The sequence below is a fragment of the Netta rufina genome (genome assembly GCF_964035555.1).
Source record: "Netta rufina genome assembly, chromosome: 7".
Lineage (NCBI taxonomy): Eukaryota > Metazoa > Chordata > Aves > Anseriformes > Anatidae > Netta > Netta rufina.
In genome coordinates this window covers 15,740,263-15,760,329 of record NC_140130.1, presented here as the reverse complement: position 1 = coordinate 15,760,329, position 20,067 = coordinate 15,740,263, and the positions used below count along the sequence as shown (strand labels likewise).

The following is a 20,067-nucleotide window of genomic DNA, read 5'->3' as shown; positions in this document are numbered from 1 at the left end:
CTTAATCTTGAGATGTTGCTAGCACAAACCAACCCTCCCTGGTATTTCCCAGCATCCAAATTTTCTGATACTAGATACTGAAGCAATAATGGAAATGGTATCTGTTACCCTGAGGAACGTTTTCTTTTTGGCTGTGCATAAGAGCAAAATACCGTACCAGCAGCACTAACTGAACTAAGAGCCAGGGGAAGGAGAATTCAACATATAATTTGTAGAACCCTAGAATAAGGTATCCCCTTAGGAACTTCTTAAGACTCTTCTTAATACTCAACCAAGCCTTTCTTCATGTGTAAAATGTTCCAGCCACCTAACAATTTTGACTGCTTGCTGCTGGACTCGTTCCTTTATGTCAGTGTCTGTCTTGTAATGGAAAGCGCAGAACTGCACTTGATACTCCAGATGTGACCTGAAGTGCAGAACAGAGGCATCCCCCTGTTTGGAATATGTAACTTCTTCTTCCCTGCTGACTATAAGCTTGCTCATATAGGCCAGGATGTGACTAATCTTTTCTCTGAGGATACACCACTGTCTCTTGTCCCAAATTCCCACCAGCACCTCCACGTTCTTTTCTGCAAGGTATTGTATCCTGTCAACACTCAGCCTATACTGTTGCATGGAGTTATTCTACTGCAGTTGCATGACTTTGCATTTACCTTTAAGTCTTCTGCCAGCTTTTTTCTCCAGGCTTTTAGAGATCAACTGAGTGACAGACAGCCCTGTCCTCCAGCTTATCAACCTGTCCCTTGCAATTTAATGCCATACATAATGTCTTACTCTCAGGAAAGAGTGTTCATACTCAATGGAGGAAGGAAGTTCATCCATCTTCATACAGATTTTTGACATTCGTTATGTCTACGGACTTTCCCCTTCATCTTCAGATCCGTATTCAGTTTTTCAAAGATAAGACAAGCAGTAAAGATGTTTGTGCTCTGTGATTCTCTGTTTTGTGACATAGTGTCTTTGCATGCATCCTTGTAGCAATCACCACTTCCTAGTTGGCCTGATGGGAAAATGAAGTTAAGATCATCAGTAGACATGCATCATGAGCTCAGGAAAAATGTTTACATTGTTTCCTATGCATTTCAATAGAATTTAAAAGCTTAGGTAAATTTATTCATAAAAATATCTGCAAGCACTTCTTTAACTTATTGAGCAGTATTTTTGGTTTCCTAACGTGAAACACTTGTCTCTCAATATCAAATCTTTGTTCAAATAACAGAAACTTCATCTCTGGTGGTGCTTCATCTTAATCACTGTTTTAGAACATGCTTGAGAGTGTGAAGGGATTATGAGAGACTTATATCCCTCCTTAGAGGATAGAATAAAAGAGGCTGATAGTTGCCACTAAAGCCTTTATTGTGCAACCCTCTTTCTTTTATTGCAAGCAAGTTTATTCTCAGCCTTTTGTTTCCCTCTGATCACTACTTGGTTTTCAGCATTTTCTTGATTTGTAAGGATGTCTTCAGCCTGCTGCAGTTGATATCTCTATTTACTGGCTAATCACTTATCCCAACGGAGGCATGTGCTAACTTCCTTTTTCAGGTAATTCAGCTTTCTTGTCTCTTTTAGAGATCTGTGAGCTAGTAAATAGCACTCCTGGTTTTCCCAGTAAGTGACCATGTGTATTTATGTTCCACGTGTCCAGATGTGAATATTTCTTGTTTCTGCTAAGTTTGTCAAGCTTTTTGCTGAAAAGGGTTCTGAGCTAATTTGTGATGTGATTTGTTTTTTTCAGAGCTTTTCGAGAAAATTATAACCCATGATTAAACTCTAAAGTAGTACTACACTCCATTATAATCTGTGACTTTGGTTCGTATGTTCTGCTCTTAAATACTCACGTGCACAGAGTTGCCTTTAAGCTGTTAGACTTGAAACACTTTAGCTGTCTCCAGTTACTGTATTTCATTGAAAAACATCTACCTTCTCTGTGTTCCACATGTTGAACTTAGTGCTGTTAGACTTACAGTTTTAAATTGGAAAATTAAATTGCTTCATCTTCAGTGAAGCAATCTTAATTACATATAACATGCAGAGCATCTCTGCAGTTGGACTTAGCCACTGAGAGCTAGGTTTACAGTTTCAGGGGCATGTGGTGAGTGAAAGCAAACATATGAAGGGTCTTTGCTTAGGTTTCTGGAAGATAACTGCTTTTCACTTAGCAACACATACGGGCAGAATTTTTTCCAGCAAGGGCCTTAATGGATATTTAGGGCTTGATGAAACTGGGAAGTTTAATTTGCTTTATTTAGTTTTCAAAAGATCACCAGAGGTACACACATGTCCCTTGGATTTACTCGATTATCTCCTATGGATTTCTTATCGTTGACATTCATCAAGAACAAAACTTCTTGCCTTGTTACTAGTACTGCTGCTGAGGCTTACTCTATTTTTATTCTGCCTGTTTTCCAAATTCATATTAGTTTTCTCTGGCTTTAGGATTTAGAATTAAAGAGAGAAGACCCAAGAATGTTTCTGAGATGAAACGGCACAGAATCCTAATACATATCTTAATATATTTAGAAAAAGTTAGTCTAGCTTCTTGTTTAACTTTTTACATACCCCATGCGTTCAATTTAGTGATTAAAGCTTCAGGAAGTTCTTGCTTTTTATTGATTAGGAACAGAAAGAAATTGTGGTAGTGGAAAGATGCTGTTTTAAGTTGGAATAAATTTTCAAGATTTCCTTTCTTGATTACCTCTAAACGCTTGTAGATGGTACTCAGTGTGGAGGCAGAAGCATACCCTGGTAGGAGCAGCCTGTAACAGTTCACACTGTCCCACTGTCATTGCTTGTTAGTGACATTTATGTGGAAAAGGATGGTACGTACGATATCAGTTGTACACATTCTGTAGGAGCTGACATTTTTCAGTAGGCACACATTGCATCTGTAACTACACATTACTGGGCAACTGTGGTTAAATACCTTAACACAGCAATGTGTTAGTTTTAAAGGTGCATCCTGTCATGATTAAGTCTTGAAACTTTTTCATAATAAAATTTCACGGAGAAATTTAGTCATGGTAGCTAGAGTTGAAAGCTAGTGTATAACTGTCTATGACCTGCTTTTAGGAGTACATCTATAACTTGTGTGTGTTTTATAAGGTTGAACTGAATGTCTGCAGAGGAGGATTTAAAACAGAGTACATCTTATATGTAGCAAAGTAAATACAAGTATTTTTATTCTTGCTAGTAGAAGTTGTGTCCTGTGTCTTGCGTTGTAATTTGTTAGGAAAGGATGAAGTACGAACAAGTTTTTGGTAGTTTTCCAGTAGGGCATAGATAAGCCAAAAGTGTGTTTTTTTTTTTCTTGTTTGTTTGTTTGTTTGTTTTTTTTACAATTGAACGTCTAAAAGCCTGGACGCATTTTCAAGTAGTTGATTATTCATTTGCTAGAGGAAAATATAAGTCTGAGGGGAAGAAAAAAAAAGGCTTTTAAAATAATATGACTGTTTATTGGGAAAAGTGATAATGGCAGGATATACATATCCAAAAACCTTTTGGTCCTGATGAGGGAAAATAGTTTTCAGAAGATAAAGTAAAGCAGCTGTTCCATTCTAGATGTTGGATAATAGAACAGTTTTAATGAAAACCTGCAGATGCTGCACTGTATGTAGGGAATTGATGACAAAATGGAAAAAGGTTAATTCTAAACAAATGAATGAGTATGGCCAGTATAATAGTGTTCGGTTATGGAAACTAGCTAGCTGAATTTAAAATATATAATTTAATATAATTATATTTTATGTATTATTCAGAAGCAGCTATTATGAAATGATCAAATAAAGTATATTCATTTTATTGTGCTTTTTGTCTCTCTATTTTATGTTCCTCTGAGGATGTTTGAATATCTGTGAGAAATTTAGTTATTCATCAGAAATTTGCAATAGAATTAAGGAGGATCTGATGCCTGATTTTTAATCTTTTAGGTCTCTTGTAGCTAACCTCGCTGCTGCTAATTGCTATAAGAAGGAAAAGCATCTTGATTTGGAGAAGAACTGGAAGTTAGTGGAAAAGGCCAAAGTTTACTATATAGCGGTAAGTTCAGCTTCTTGCAAATTGTGAAAGTTTGTGTTAGAGCAATAGGAGACGTAAGCAATAGCCATGCCTATTGCATACGTTTAGGATGATTTCTTATGAATGTAATGAAAGAAAATGACTGCTTCAATTTTAGCATAGTATGATTTCTTCAAATTTAAATGTGCAAATGTAGAAGTATGTTTTAGTTGCATGCTTTCTTAAAGTAGTGGGAAAAATCATAACAACTAAACATATTTTCAGAGCTTTTGTAGTAGTGCATCAAATTTACATTTCACATTTTCTAGTAAATTGTTGTGAAGGATGCACAAATTATGTAGAAAAACACTATTAGCATAATTATTCACTGCAAACAGTTTGAGTTTATTTGTGTGAACAATCTTAATTGCTATTTATTCCATAGTAATTACTACGGCACCTTTATAACTCAATATTTCAGAAACAATGATTGTGACAAATCTCTTGAATGTGGGCGGTGGGGCAAACTGATTTTAATGATGAAATCTTACTTCTGGAATAAAGAGGTTTTGAGTATGGGAGATTAGTAGATTCACAATTAGTATTTTTGTTTGTGTTTGGTTTTGTGTTTTTTTTTTTTTTTTTTTTAACAATCCAGAACGAATCAAGCCAGATTACTGTATTTGTGTAGATTACATCTTGCATAAATATAGAAGCACTGAATTTGTTTTCATCTTGCTCTCAAGTTGATATGACTGATCAAAATTAGCAAACACAAAACATCTATGACAGATAAAAACCTCATAACATGCATGCAATATATGGATTCTGTATGACAGCTGCTTCCATTCTGCTACCTGAGCTATGTGGGAACAGCTGGTAAGAAGTGTAAAAAATTGATTATCCAGGAGGAACAAGTTCATTGAATATACAGTTATTTCTTTTAGCTAGTGTTAATGTCTCCTACAGCCTGTTAGTGTGCACTGCTGTAGGCTCTACATGGTTGTTATTGATTCTTGTGTATGGCCAAGACTGCCCCTTTATAAACTGTCAAAAAATACTTATAACCTTCTCAGTATACAGAGAAAAATAAATCCTGCTGCCATTGCTGTATGTTTATGCTGCATCAAAAAAATAGAGATATTTTGTCTACTCATTTTTAATGTCTGTTTTTCAAGTGTTCTGTGTTTATTTCCTAATAATTATACCTCAGTGTGTTCCAAATGCCACACTTAGGAATTAATGCTACTGGCTAAAAAAATATTGGAAGTCTAAGAGCATTGTTAAATGAAGGACATCGACAAATGTTAACAAAAAATGTTAGTATGCTGTACTAAGCATTTTTAATATTGTTATCATGTTTATATATAAATACCACCAAAGTTTTCAATATATAATTTAAAAAAAAATCAAACTTAGTGGAGATGCTTTAGGAAAAGTGGGAAACATTAAATGAAGTAAAAAGGGGATTTATTTCTTTATTTTTAAGGTATAGCATCCAACTAAAATTTTCCAAAGCAACTCTTCTGTGTTCATTCAGTTTGGTCGCGTTAATTTTGACTAGATATTTCACTATATAGATTTTTATATATATTAAAAGTTTTTGTTCGGATGTCAGTTCTATAACGTACCTTTGCTTAAGAGACATAGAATTATTGTGCTAAACTGAAGATAAAGCCCAATGTATGCATGTGTTAATTGTTAGTAAATAACACTGAAGTGCTATTACGAATGTATTATATATTAGGTATTTGACTTCAGTTTAAGGAAACATCTGCTTGCAAGAGGAGATCTGTTGGGTAAGGAACCTGGTTCACTCCTGTAGCAATTGCACTTGAGGTTGGGTTCATTTAAGAGTTTTCCAGGATGCTGTTATCACTTCAGATTACAGATTCCTCATGTACATGTACCTTTACTTAAAGAAAGGAGACAACGTGTAGAACTACACACAATCTCTTCTTCTACTGTGTTTGTGCCTTTTCTTTTTTTCTAATTTACTCACCAGGTTGTAGTAACCTAGGGGATTAAACAAAACCACCTAGTGAACAATGACCACTCGTGCAGTATAGGGCAGCTCTTTCAGTCTTTCATTTGCTCACTGTTGTGTCTGTCTTCACTTCAGTCTTGTTACCTATTTTGACTTTGCACTGTGCATATGTTGCTTTTTATTTCCTTGTTTCTGTCCAACTGTCACCTATTTTCTGGATTGCATTAGAATGTATATTAGTGACAGAACATGGTTTTTGAGAAAAAATACCGGAGATTATCAAACAATCTGTTTTCTTGGCAGAGCAGGCCCATTGTTGCTATAGGACAGGTCTACGATATCCTGTGGTCATCTTTATGTGCTTGCTAGAATAGATGATAGGCTTTTCGATGCAGCATTCAGCAGAAAGGTCCTCAGATGAAACTTAGCCCTGAAATCTAATCAATTCACGGAGGGAGGAGTACGTACAAAGGAAAAGATAGTGAACCCATGAAAGAACCCATAAAGACAACTTCTGTTACCGTGAATCAACACAATACATTTATTTTAGCCATCTGGTAATCAGATCCGGCAGACAAAGTGGAGAATGACTAACAAAGAATAGAATGCTGTAAATCACAGTTAAAGCAAAATGGAGAGAAGCTGCCCCAGCTTTCTCAAAAACAGTGAACTTTAAAGATATATCTTAATCATTCAAAATCACTATGTTGTATCATTGAAGATGGGTTACGCGGACTGTCGAAGTTCGTGCAATTGTTTTCTCTTTTCCAGATACATAATTTTTATACTTACGGTAATTTCTGCCATTGGTATATCTTCTGGTCTGTCGTATTCATTTTGTTGTATTGCTATACTGCTGGTGTCTGATTAGAATTCACTGCTAGGGATATTATTTGGTTCCTATTGGGGCTAGAAAATCTCTTCCTCATACATTTCTCTTACTTCAGAATAAATGGAGTGTTATAACACTAACCCTTGTCACTCTGTTTCTGAAACTGTGACACACTGGGGCACAGCCTGGCCTGAAAACAATCTGAAATTATGTTTTGTGTATGATTTTTTTTTTTTTTTCAGTCATTCTTTCTTCCTTCCTTTCTGTGAATCTGCGTTTTCTGTCAGGACTTGTATTTTAGAATTCTTATGTGTTATAGTTGCATCTTACAAACGTGAGTGATAGGACAACTCCATGTTTGGGCACCTGGCTTGTCATATTTTCAGAGGGATTGAAGAAGCTGATGGTTGCATTACTGTATATGTGTAGGCATCTCTATAAGAATTCTGTAACTTATTTTTGTTAAGATCATATTTTCAGCACCAACTGAAATTTTTGGGAGTTTCTGGTACTCAGTTTCTTAGACCTTATCCACAAACATTTTAGCATTTTGAATATCATTTTCTGTATCTAGTCATTACGTTTGTTATGAAGGCTTGAAATGTGAAGATTTTTATTGTAAAAAATATATCTGTTGATAAGAGTTGATTAGGAGAGCAGAAAAACTGAAGAATTTTAGTTGTCATTTGGCTCCAGTTAGCACCTTTGTGATGCTGGTTATAAATAAGGAATTTGGCACTTGTCCTTCGATAAAGAAAAGACTGGAAAAGGAGAAAATGCTTCCCACTGTTAGAAGCTGCAGCTAACCTTGTGAAACTTAAACACAGTAACAACTGATACTACTTTCTTATACAGACAGATGAATTTTAACTTTCCATCTGTATTTGAGTAATATTGCTGTAAGTGGGATGCTTCCCAGGTGTTTTTTCTCATGTTCCGATTAATCATCCTTATTTCTCCCAGTTATTTAGCTTTACTCAGACCTGCATCTGTTTAATACTTGCAGTTGGAGCCGTTAAGTGGGTAAAACTGCCACTTGCTAACATTTTTGGTGATGAAGTAATAAATGTGTTCCTGGAAGTTCCTTCTTCGCTTCTCTCTCTCTCTCATCTCTCTTCTCAAAAAGTTATCTTTACTAAACAGGTGAAGTGGCAGTGTTGATGGCAGTTAGGTTTCCAATTCATGTGGTAACTTGAGTGTTTGGAATGGACCGGTTTATGGATCTCTCCAAAAACAGTCAGATCTTCATAGAAAATCATTCAGATCATCCTTGAGTAAAATACTTGAATCTTCTTTTGTACAAAGTCTGATTGTTGGTTATGTTTGGATTTTTGTTTTGTGGTTATAGTTGGTATGCTAAAAAGCTGGTGTTCATGTGTTTATGTGATGTGTCTCAAAGCTTGTCTTGGTAGCACCTACATACACTTCCTGTCTAGCCATTTGATAGAGTGATGGCATTGATGCTCACACTCATCTATGTTCATGAAAGAGACTTAGAACCACGTTTTTACCTTATTTTATGTAGTGTGATACCTTTCCTTTGCTTTTTGCATTTACCACACCTAAAGCTTCAGTTCCTGTGCTACTAGTTGTAGCTAGAGACTGGAGGAGCAATCAAGCTCGTAGCCCTAAGACTTACTTCTATGCAGCTGAATTTTGGGTTGCTCACTTTCCATATTGGCATACAACATCTTGCTCAGAAAAGACAATGCTCTCACTCAGTCATATTTATGTGGGCTGTTGTTATTTCATAATCTGTAGAAGTTTAAACCGTTCCTACTTTCATGTAACAAATAATAGAAATTTCTCAATGGTTATGTCCTTCAATTGCACTGCGCTGAGTATAAAACTTTCTAATACCACTTAGATTTGTTTGCCTGCAGTTAAATTACATTCACCACCTTCAGCATCTTTTGTGTTTACAGAGTTAATGGCAAATGTAGTTTAACTTTATATTAATGACAGTCCTGATCGAGACCATGTATTCTGGTCTTAGGCTGTGGTTCAAGTAGGAAATGTTATATATTGCAGCATGTGATAATGAACCCAATGTAATACTGCTGGAGGAGAAGTTTTTAAAGCTCCAAACACCCTGGTATGTTTCAACAAATACTGTGGTATTTTTATATTTATTTTCTTTTAATGCTTAAGTGCTTGTCTAAGCAGAGAGATACTGTGGTGGTGTAGTGGGCTTGATGGCGGAATTATCTGGTTTCAACATGAGTCTGTCAAAACATAAGCTTCATGTCAGCAATGTGTAGCAAAGCTTAAATAACATTTTACAGTATTTTACATGGGTTTTGGCTATTCTTCTTGAGAAAAAATACTGATTATATTAACAATGTAAGTATAAATGAAATTTCTTTTGTACTGTCTCCTCCTTTCAGAGGCATGTTCAATGAAGGCATTTTTATTGTAATTTAGTGCTATGAAGAGTATGATAATTTACAATGGATTGTGATAGGTATTTTTCTTTGAGATGAACTGGGTCTGTGTGTGCATCATGGGAAATAACAGAGACAGACACCAGCAGGAATGAAAATATACCCTAAAAAGTCTTTTGTTTAAATAACTCCACAATACTTTTTTTTTTTTTTTTTTACCATTGATAACTTTCGCCATAGTGCTCTGGCATCAGTATGTATGCCATTTGACATGCAAAACTATTTCTCTCAACAGTGAATAGGTTTTACGGCCAGGAAAACACAATTCTGAATGTCTTACTTGACCATAAAGAAAAAGCTGCAGCTAGCAACAGTTAGTTGGGGCGTTATTTGCTGGCCTCAGATAACATTCCCTTGCTGAGAATCTCCACATTGAGGAATTGTTTTCTGGGAGTTACAGATGAAATATGACAAATCTAGAGAGAGAAATTGATAAACCCTCTATCTCACCAGGAGCAAATCGGCCATTTACTGCTTTCCAAAACAAATATGGGAAAAACATTTTCTCATAATCAAAGAAATTCCTAGGTTTTATTCATTGATCAAAATGCAAAGAAGAGTTTTGTTTAAACTGTTAGCTCTATGCATTGTTATTCTGTGTTGTATTTAGGGTTTAGTGTGCTTTATGCTAACACTTCAGGTATGACTACTTGGACATATTTTCCAGTGTTTTTTCAGGTAATTTATATGGAAAACTGCATTAGAAACTTGTTTCTTTCTTTTTTTTTTTTTTTTTTTTTTTTTTTTCTCCAAACTTTGGTCCTCTAAATGTCATTGTTTGTGAACGCATCTTCCTGGAGAAAAATGCATCATCAACTCTTAAGACAGATTGTACATCCTTTCTCCATAATAGAAAATTAATGAGAATCTGTCTAACATAGTAAAAATATTTATTTCTAAATGTTCACCTCTGTTACTAATTACATTTATTTATATGAAGAATATATGTTTCATCTCCTGTCATTCTCCTCCTACCCCAGTAGCCTTTAAATTGCAGATAAACTTCTTCAGCACAGTAATTAGTGACACTCAGTCATTGCTCCTTTTATCATGTGATTTTTTTTTTTTAGAAGAATGCATTATTAGAGCACTTACACAGCCAGTCTAGCTGCAACAGCCAGGCGGCAATAGCAGTGCCATTTTTCACAAAGAAAATGTTGAACAGGAGCCAAATGTTTGGTGGCAGAGTCTGTTGCTAGGAAATCAAGTTCCTGAGGCGATTAATGACAAAGCAAGCAATAACAAGAAGGCAGAATTACAGATTTAAAAGAGAGGGAGAAAAAAAGTGGTTGGTGTTATAATTACCCAAAGAAATCCGTACTCATTAAATTGGCTGTTTTTATGATTGACTTTAATTGGAGGTTAGCTCAGATATTTAGCTCCTTTCCCACCCCTTTAAACACACACATGCACATAATCTGTAGAACTGCAGACTTGTTTTTCTAAGCATTGAGAGGAGCTTGCCCTGTAATTTGATCCCCACTGACAGATGCATTTTCTATGCTGCCATTTTGAATTAACCTATTGTGCAACAATTTTCCTCAGCTCTGTTGAATAAAACATCAAGTCTTATTACCTCAGATGGATTTGATAGAGTAAAAGAATGTACTTCTAGCTGAAGTAGACTATTTGCAATGAGTTCAGTGATTTGAACTCTGCCAACAAGCCCCAATAATTTGTGATGTATACTTAAAGAACGAAAGAGAGAAGAGCCACGTGGGGGGTCTTTTGGGCTGTATGAAGTTCAAACACAAACCTTGGAGTAATATTGTTGTTTGCGCTGAGGTTATTCCCTGAGATCAAGTCTTTTTAGATAAAGCATGTTAACTAAGATTTCTCCCATTAATCAGACTTTTTTTTTTTTTTTTTTTTTTGTACCGGAGCTTCTCTTGCTCCCGGTGGTTATCCAAACTGTCAGGCTACTGGGGGATTAGGAAAATAAAAATCAATTCCCCTCTCCTGAAACCCTAACAGTTGGATGAAACCCTAACAGTTGGATTTTTCCTCTGAGACCTTTTTGTGAAATGTTCTCACCTAAAGTTAAACTGGAATAAATGATGTTTTAAAATAATGTTAAATTCCAAATAATGTATACATTGTGGTGAGGGCTATCACCTTACTCGCTCTTCTCCCCAGCTAGAAATACTTACCCAGTTGGCTCAAGAAAATGTTGGCACCGAAATGGGGAAGAGACTGACCCTGACACTTAAATCCTGTCATGTTTCATTGATCACTTTCAAGACAATCATCCCTACTTGCCGCAAGTGATAAGTGAGAAAATATCCTTTTGCAGCACCTGTAAGTGAACATACAGAAGCTGGACTATAAAAGCTAGATAATGCCACAGCTCTCCAAATTCCTAATCAAACAGTGAAACAATAGAGCCGCATATTCCGTCCAACAATACACACATTACTAATCAGATGCCAATGCCAAGCTGTCTGCTTTGTTAAATACCCAGGTTCCCTGAGGCAAGAAGACAGCTGCTATAACTACTATGAAATTTGGTAGCTCAATCTATTTTTGCTACCCTTGGGCTATCAAGCTACTGTTAATTCAGACCACCCCAATTGGTACACTTTAGGGATTTTTTTCAGTGTTTGTAATTAAAATGATAAAACATCATTATTACTCGGAAGATGTTGTGTGTGCTTTGCATTTGACAGATACCTACAGAGATAAACCCAGCGTGTAATTTTCATTGACATAATGGTTGTGATTGCATTAGCCTTTTTAAAAGTATATTGCTTTGTGGGGAAAAAAAAATCAAGGGGGGGGAGGGCATGCTTTTATTTCATTAGCAGAATTCGTGAATCTGTTGAAATACTGAATCAGTCTCTTGGCGGTGTCCGCACAGGCCGAGGCAGGCGGGCGGTGGGCAGCGGTGCCAGCTCTGCTGCGGGCAGCCCCTGCTCCCCCGCGACCGCCTTTAGGGACGCCCAGCCTCACGGTGTAGGGAAAGTCTGGGCAGGCTTAACACGCTATTTAAATGTAAATTAAAAAGGGAAGCCTTCATGCTCAAAGGGGTGAGGTGAGCCAATTTGAAGGGAGATTTTTACCGCAGGTCGTCTTGCATGTCAGTCTTTATTAGATGCTATCTTTATGGGAGCACGAGAATTTTGTCTGTTACCATGTCAACTTTGTTAGAGCAAAAGCTCAATACTAAAGCACTAGCAAATGTAGGAGTTAAAAGCTCTGAATTAAGCAGTGTTGGTTTTGTCTCAAATTATTCTTGTTTTCAATACTTCTTTGGTAAGATTAAAAAAAGAATTATTAACTTAAGACACCTTTACAGACTAAACCATGTGTAATTATTCCTTATTTTGGATGCTGACTTCCAAAATTAGTAAGTTAGTCATTACTACTCTGTAAATTGTTGATTGAAATTTGGGGTTCCACCTTTCTTCTGAAGCAGTTCATTTCATTAGCGCATGGAGACACTGTAGGCTCCATAACCCTGGCGTATGTATTTGTGTCCACGTCGTCATCTGCCACGTGTTCTGTTTCACACAAAGAACATAATTTTTTTTAGCAGCGAAAACTTCATGTGCATGTGTGCACCCTGAGAGCTGAGTTAAGCTATTTGAGGTAGTCCACTACTTGGTCTGAACTTGAAATTATAGTTTCGTTTAGCATCTGCATCTGTAATAAGGTTAATGCTGTTGCTAAATACAAAGCTATTTTTTCCTGCAGAAAGGTATGATTAATGATTGTTTTCCTTCCCCTTTATCCAAAAAAAAAAAAAAAAAAAAAAAAGAAAGACAAGAAAACATAGTGTAAATGGATGGAAGTGCAGATGATGTATCTCCAATGGATTTTTCTATACTACGCAATTTTTTCAGCAGTCCGTTGTCCTGTACAGTGAGACTTCAAGCTGTGATGCTTTTCCTTTGCGTTGAAATGATCGCTCTGAAATGATCACATTTGTGGTTGTTATTTCAAAACCAGCAACTTCTGCACTTACATATTTTCAAGTTTCTATAATGTATAGGTAGTATAATGTGACTCTTACATGCTTCCTGTTAGCTCAGAAACTGAACCGTACTGAAAGGCATTGATCTACACTGTGGACTGAAGGTGTTTTGGGATAGCAGGGGCCACAAGCAGGATAGAAACCCCAAGTATACTTTTTGATTCTCCAAATAACAATTATTGTTTTAAAAAGTAGTTTTTTACAGCATATAATATCCAGATGCTAAATATCTGTGTCAAGTAAATCTTAGTGTATGCCATGTTGTATGTGGTAGTTATGTACTAGAGTAGGAAAAGTGTTTTCCAGAAATGCTTTTGCACAGATTTTTAGTGATTACATATTAAGGATAAGCTTTATATGACTTCCAGATTGGGCTTTCTACAGCCTTGTAGTAGATTCTTTAGCCCCTTAGGAGGCAGAAGGACTGAGTCCAGCCAGGCTTGTTTGTTTTCAGGATCATTTGGAAAATGAAATGACTGATTCCAGAAGCAAGCTCTTGGAAGTTCATTTGAAAGAAGCTACGTGCCATAAGATAGAACCTGGATTGGCCTTGGTGCAACAGAGGAAAAACTCCTGTCCCATTTCTCAGGGGAAATCTATTTTAGTTGAGATCTGGAGGTTTTGTTGTTGTTCATTTGTTTGTGGGTGGTGTTTGTTTTTGTTTGTTTGTTTGTTTTTGGTTTTGTTTCTTTTTAAAGAATGGAACTCTACCCTAAAGCAAGGGCTAATCAGGTTTTGTGGCGTTCCTTCTAGTTTTAGGACTAATGTTCAGTCAGGAGTAGACTGGGTCACAGTGCCTCAGACTGCCTGGGTTGGTCCAAATAGAGATTTTTTTTTTTTTTTTTCTTTAAATTAGGATAAAATACTTAGGCAAATACTAAATTCTGTACAAAAGTAATAAATAGTGTTTCAGAAGAAAGTTCTTAATTGGACAAATAGAGGTAGATACTTTCTAAGGTAATATTCAAACCATTATTATGGTAGCAGGTATCACTTGACTGATGAAACATCATTGTACCAATACGAACAAGAAGATAAAAACAGCAGTACTAATCCTTGCAAAGGTTTGACATAAACAAAAGCTAAGGGCACTTAGATTTTTCCACAAAAGAAGGATTTTGCTGATGCAGCTGCTGTGCAAAAGCCTCCTGGGGCTTTACACGTCTCTCTGGCATAAGCACCCTAATGTGGAGACAGTTTATAACAGCTGCTGTACCAGCAGAAATGCTCTCATCTTCCCAGACTAATCGTGCTAGCACCAAAGTGCTTGTTGGCAGGGCTGTGTTGGTTAAGGGCAATGTTTTTTTCAGTGTTTCTAAATAATGTAGTTGTTCTGGCAAAAGTGTTTAATAAATCGTGGTCCATAATATTCACCATAAATATCAGTATACTCTAACCTTGCGGTTTCAAAGCCCAAAGCACAAAATTTCCTGTATACAGTATGTGAGTAATAATGCCTAGCCCTTGAAGATCTGTAGATAAAAAGATCTGCCTCATTGCCTATTTCTATGCTAAAGTTACTGAAGCTGTGTTGCACAATACCACTGTTCTTAATAGTTGTTTTTTTGCCAACTATGGTATTGCCAGATGCAATATAACAATACTTCCCTGCAAATTTGAAAATGGTGGGGAACAGCAGTTAACAGTATTTAGCATGAAATATGCCTAAGCATATGCCTCTGAACATGTCTTTTTAAGACCATATGGAATATAATTGGTGCTGAACAACATTGAGGTGTTTTGTGAAAAGTAAAGGCTAAGCATTATAAAGTCACAAAATCATAAAGAATGAGACAAATAAAAGAAATAGGAGGAAGAATGGGGTACTGAATTCTCTGTCTCTTGCTTTCGCTGCATGACCCGAGGTGAAACGTGACAGTATTTTTAATAGATTTTTCTTTACAGTAGGGTTAAAATTAAGATGTTCAGCAAAACAGCAACATATAGGTAATGGTCATGGAAGATGGTATGAATAATGGGAGGGATGCGGAAAAAACATTGCCATCCAGTGAGCATACCCAGAAGAATATTGGCTTTCATAGCTGTGCTTACTATCATTGGCAGTCTTTGTATATGTAGTTCTTAAGACACTTGATTACAGAAAAGTAAGGTAAGAGTGAATTTCATCCTTAAATATCAATTTCTCTGTCCTTTCAGGACTGGAGTCAAAACTTAGGGTTTTTATTCATTTACTTAGTAAGATGCTTTATTTCCAAGAGATGATTTAGACATAGGACAGCAATGAGCTAAAATTAAAATTCCTTAGTTTTATTGATTTTAATCATCAGTTGAATTTTAACTGTAGCTGGAAATGTAGGAAAAATACAAAATGCATGGTTACATAAAGGATTCAATTTTCTTTGAAGAAAAAAAGGGAAATTTTCAATGAGCGTATATAAAGGATAGCAAGCATTTATTCCCCAGTACTAGTGCTGTCCCTAAGTGCTTCTTTATACTGCTGAGAATGGGCTGAAGAGAGTTTCTGCTGAGGGCTGTAGATTCTTATCTGCCTAATTGAGCCATCATTTGTTGACATGAGGGAAATCACGTGTCCTGCCTTTAATGCACTGCTCAGTAACAGCAGGAGTGTAAAATGTACTTCATGGAAGTGTAACAGAAAATGTTAAAAGTTTTTAGAATTGCTTTATTTACAGAGTGTTGTGAGGTTTGTATTGCAGCAGAATCATGTTTGAATGTTCAAATGGTAAATAAGTTAAATAAAATCATCAGTTTCTAATTACTTTCAAAGCATTGAACTTTTTTCTATGACAAAGGCTCCAAACCTTCAGAATATGAATTTAATAAATTCTTAGTTTTATCAGTATGATCATAAAATTGTCAGTAGAATTGAAAGCAGGTGCCGTCTTTTTTTCTTTTTTCTTTTTTTTTCTTGAGCAAAATATTCCTGTAGTAATCTGGCCAATTGCAGAGCTGATATCAAGTGTTGTACGGTGGTGAAAGGAACAACAGAAAACATTCAATATTATCATTCAGTAGATAAGTATCAGAAAAGGTTATTAAAAACACCTTGTAATTAGAGGCACATTCTCTACGCAGTCCCTCTAGCACATCAATTTAATATTAAACTTCAGCCTTACTCCCTAACCTCATTTCCTATTTTGTAGAATGTAGAATTACAGGCACACCATTGTCTTTGTTTACCAGCATGGTGTATTTTCAACATTAGGTTGAATTGATCTCATCTATAAGAAAAGTTAATTTAAATTTTATTTTCAGAATTAGTGATTACTGACTGCTGTATTGATGAAGTGATATCCTAGATTGGAAGATAATGGTACAGCAGCAAAACCACTTTAGAATTATCATTCTGTCATAAGATTTCTGCGTGATATGGAGAAGTCATGTAACTGAGGGACATGAGACTGGTATAACTGGAGGTTAGTTTGTCGATTAATAGATAGTCTGATCATGTCTGTTCATTTTCATATTGCTAGCAGTCTGATCACCACTGACCTGACAAAGAAGAGTATGAGAAGACTACTTGATTCTTCCTGCAGCTGCAGGTCTCCATAGGAAATCTTCTCAGCTAAAAATAGTTGGCAGCTGGAACAGTGTTGTATGTGCTTCTCATTTTACTGTTGCCCAACCATCCACTTGTCTCTGCTGTTGGAATGGGATACTTGTCTAGGAGGACTTTTGATCTGATAATTTACTATTGCAGCTTTTAAGTTCAAAAGATTCATACCTTGCATCTCTCATCCTTGATTTTGACTGAGTGAGAGAAGAAAAATGAAACTAAGAAAGTCAAAAAAGTTAGAGATGAAAAAGAAACGTGTAAATCTTTTCATTCATGTTAGGAAAAATGCTCTTGGGCATGTCATTACATTCTGTCTGTTAATGTTTTACCTAAAAAGAATACACATACTTTGTTTTATTTTCAGATAATTTGTGATGATATGAATACAGTAAAGTACAGTTCATGGGCTTGTGAACCATGGCAGAACACTTACTGTATTTTCTACAGTGTTTGAGCTACTGGCTTTATATTTGAAAATAGCATTTGTTAAGCAATAAATGTCATAAATATGTATTACCAACTAGAAAGAGACACAACAGTATCAGCCTTGACAGCAAATTGTTAATTCTGACTGTACAATGCAAAAATATGTAAGTAAGTAGAAAATTCACAGGTGGACTTAGACTTTCATATGTAGGAGGCAGCACCTAGCATGCCACACAGGACATGAATTCCATTTTCCAAGCTGAAGGCTATAAATGACTATAATTGTTAGAAATTATAATTGAATCACGGTCCATGTGTATTTAACCTGGAGTCCAATTTGTCTTTGCCTCCTCTTGTTTCCCCGTTTGGGAGAATAATTCATAGTATTTGACAGAGATGTGATATTTTGGTGCTGAGTGATGTATTGTCAGGAAGGAAGAGCAATGTCACATTTCCTCCCATTCTCCTCTTTTCAGCCAGTTTATAGACTAGGAAGCATTGGATTTTGTTCTTGCTTCTTCCTTTGTACTCATAACATACATGCTTTTGTGCATATGCCACAGATGCATCAGTTGGGCTCTGGTAGGTCATTTGCTCCTTCTCCTCACAATACGTGAACACTGTTGATATAGCTAGTAACAGCTTGTTCCAAAAATCTAAATTCAGTCACCTTGTTTTTTCATTCTTACTAGTACCATATATATTGTAACACTAAAAGTAGCCACTTATGTATTACTGTAAATAAATACTACTTAATGTGCATGAGTTTGAGAAAACTATTGTCCTATTTTTACAATTCAGCTAAATTTTCAATTTTTATAATCAAAACAGTAGGTAGGTTTTAGGTTTAAATTAAGAGAAAATATGTAGACGTATTTGGAACACATAGAAGGTGCTTCTGCCGATAGCTAAAAGACTCTAAAATAAGAAAAACAAAATTAAAAATTCTTAATAGTACTGAGTATATGCGCCCTCTTGGTAATTTATGTGTATTCCTGGTTTTGCCAGTTCAAAATGACCATTGGAAATCAATTTCTGGTTTTAGTACAAAAAGAAGAGGGATTTTGATAATAAGAATCTTGGTTTCTTGATACAGCCACCGGCAAAAAAAATGCTGTTGCAGACTGACTCATCTACACTAGAAGGGCAACAGTGGCCCACAGCTAAATAAAAGAAAAAATCAGTTCCACTGTGTACTCTTTTATGTTTATGTACGTGTCTTAATCATTTTAATTGAAGTAAGATTAAATACTTATGACATGAATAAACAAAAAATTTGGGTTATGAATTAGGCGAAATCTTAAAGACAATCCTCTACAGATTTTGGGCTAAATCTAGAATGTGTTTATAGTCCCTTCAAGTTGAAGAGCTTTGGCTAAATATGGAAGTTTTGATGAAATGCATAAAGCATGTTAGCTATAAATTCTACAAGAGCAATGTTTGCTTTGGAGTTCTGTTTGCCTTCGCTGATAAGTTTGCCTAGCAATACTCAGAAATGATGATTGCTCTGAAACGGATGATGGTTCAAAAATAAGCCTTGTGCAAATTAGAAGAAGTTAATATTTGCCTGATATGACAAATGAGTAAGAAGTTTTAGAGCAGGCATAAAAGCAGTTCTCAAATTAAACTCTCTTGATTAAAAGAATGAAAAGCTTTTAGAAATCCTGTGAAACATTGTGTGTTCATCTTCTGTGTCAGTAGTGTTTGTTGCCAGAAGAGCCACAAATGTTTGAGAATATATTATTATAAACTACCCGGTTCTACCCAGATGTTAAGGATTATTATTAATGACTCACTTTGCCTTGTAATTGCCATAAAGTTTTTCATTATAAAAACCTCTGAGAAGACTGCTTTCCCAAAATTTCTCAATATGCTCCTTTTTTTAAACTTTATAGCTTATTTTCTAAAAACTTTTTGCTTCTGATGTCTGGTATCAAGTGTTTTTTGTTTTGTTTTGTTTTGTTTTTGTCTGAAACACATTATAGAAGGACACACATAGAGTTGGTCTGTATTTATTTTGTTTGGTATAGTTTTATTGGCATAACGTTTCAAATAATGAACACTGTGGGTCTTTCAGCCCCCAAATGCTGTTCGCTGTTTTGGTAGTAATAGGCCAGAAAAGTCAGATTGATTTCTTCTACCAACTTGGTTCCCTTTAACTTGTCGTATGAAAAAGATTACTACCGTGTTACCCATAAAATCAAGGATTTCAAGTCTATGGAAGCAGAGGACTTTTGTTGCAGACCCCGTAGGTTTAGTTTCCAGAGAGAGATTCATTTTTATAATTTCCTTAAATCTTAAGCCAGCTTCCTGACAATACTCTCTTTACTTCATCTTCTATTTTAGAGTTTGTTTATGCCACATGCAAGATTTCTGTTGCTTAGTCCAAGTTGATGTAGTGATGCAGAATACAGAGAATTCATCTCATTCTCAGGATCTCTCCTGCTGCTGATCTGCAGGGTTTCGTAGCCCATTGCCACGTGGTTGGTAGGCCTTTAAAACCTGAGTCATGGACTTCATAAATCATCTAAAAAGCAGTAGTGGTACACTCTGCAGCTGTTGTCATACACAGGAGGTGTGACTTTTTTTCCCCACATTATGGAAGGAAATTAAATGAGAGAGGGGGCAAAGAATATTTTATAGAAGAGTTTAGTGCACTGTAAGTAATACTGCTTGTGTTTTTATTCAACATATTTAAGATACTTTGTCAGGATGTGGGATACCCCATTTGGTTTACAGCGTGGTTTTCCTGAAAGGATAGCATTGGTTAAGCACAATAATGCAAACAAATCATTTTCTCCAGACGTGTGGTTGAAGTTCAGTGCCTGTTGGCTATAAGAGTCCCAGACCTAGTGGTGGTTGATTGGCCTTGCA

General features: G+C 35.9%; 1 protein-coding gene across 1 annotated transcript in view; it reads left to right on the top strand.

Annotated features, from left to right (window-relative positions):
- ADK (adenosine kinase) overlaps window positions 1-20,067 on the top strand; it is a 278,606-nt gene that overhangs the window by 125,055 nt on the left and 133,484 nt on the right. Inside the window, exon 6 of the mRNA XM_084290056.1 lies at window positions 3,927-4,035. Within this exon, the coding sequence (XP_084146182.1) occupies window positions 3,927-4,035 (109 nt within the window). The remainder of the gene's footprint in view (window positions 1-3,926; window positions 4,036-20,067) is intronic.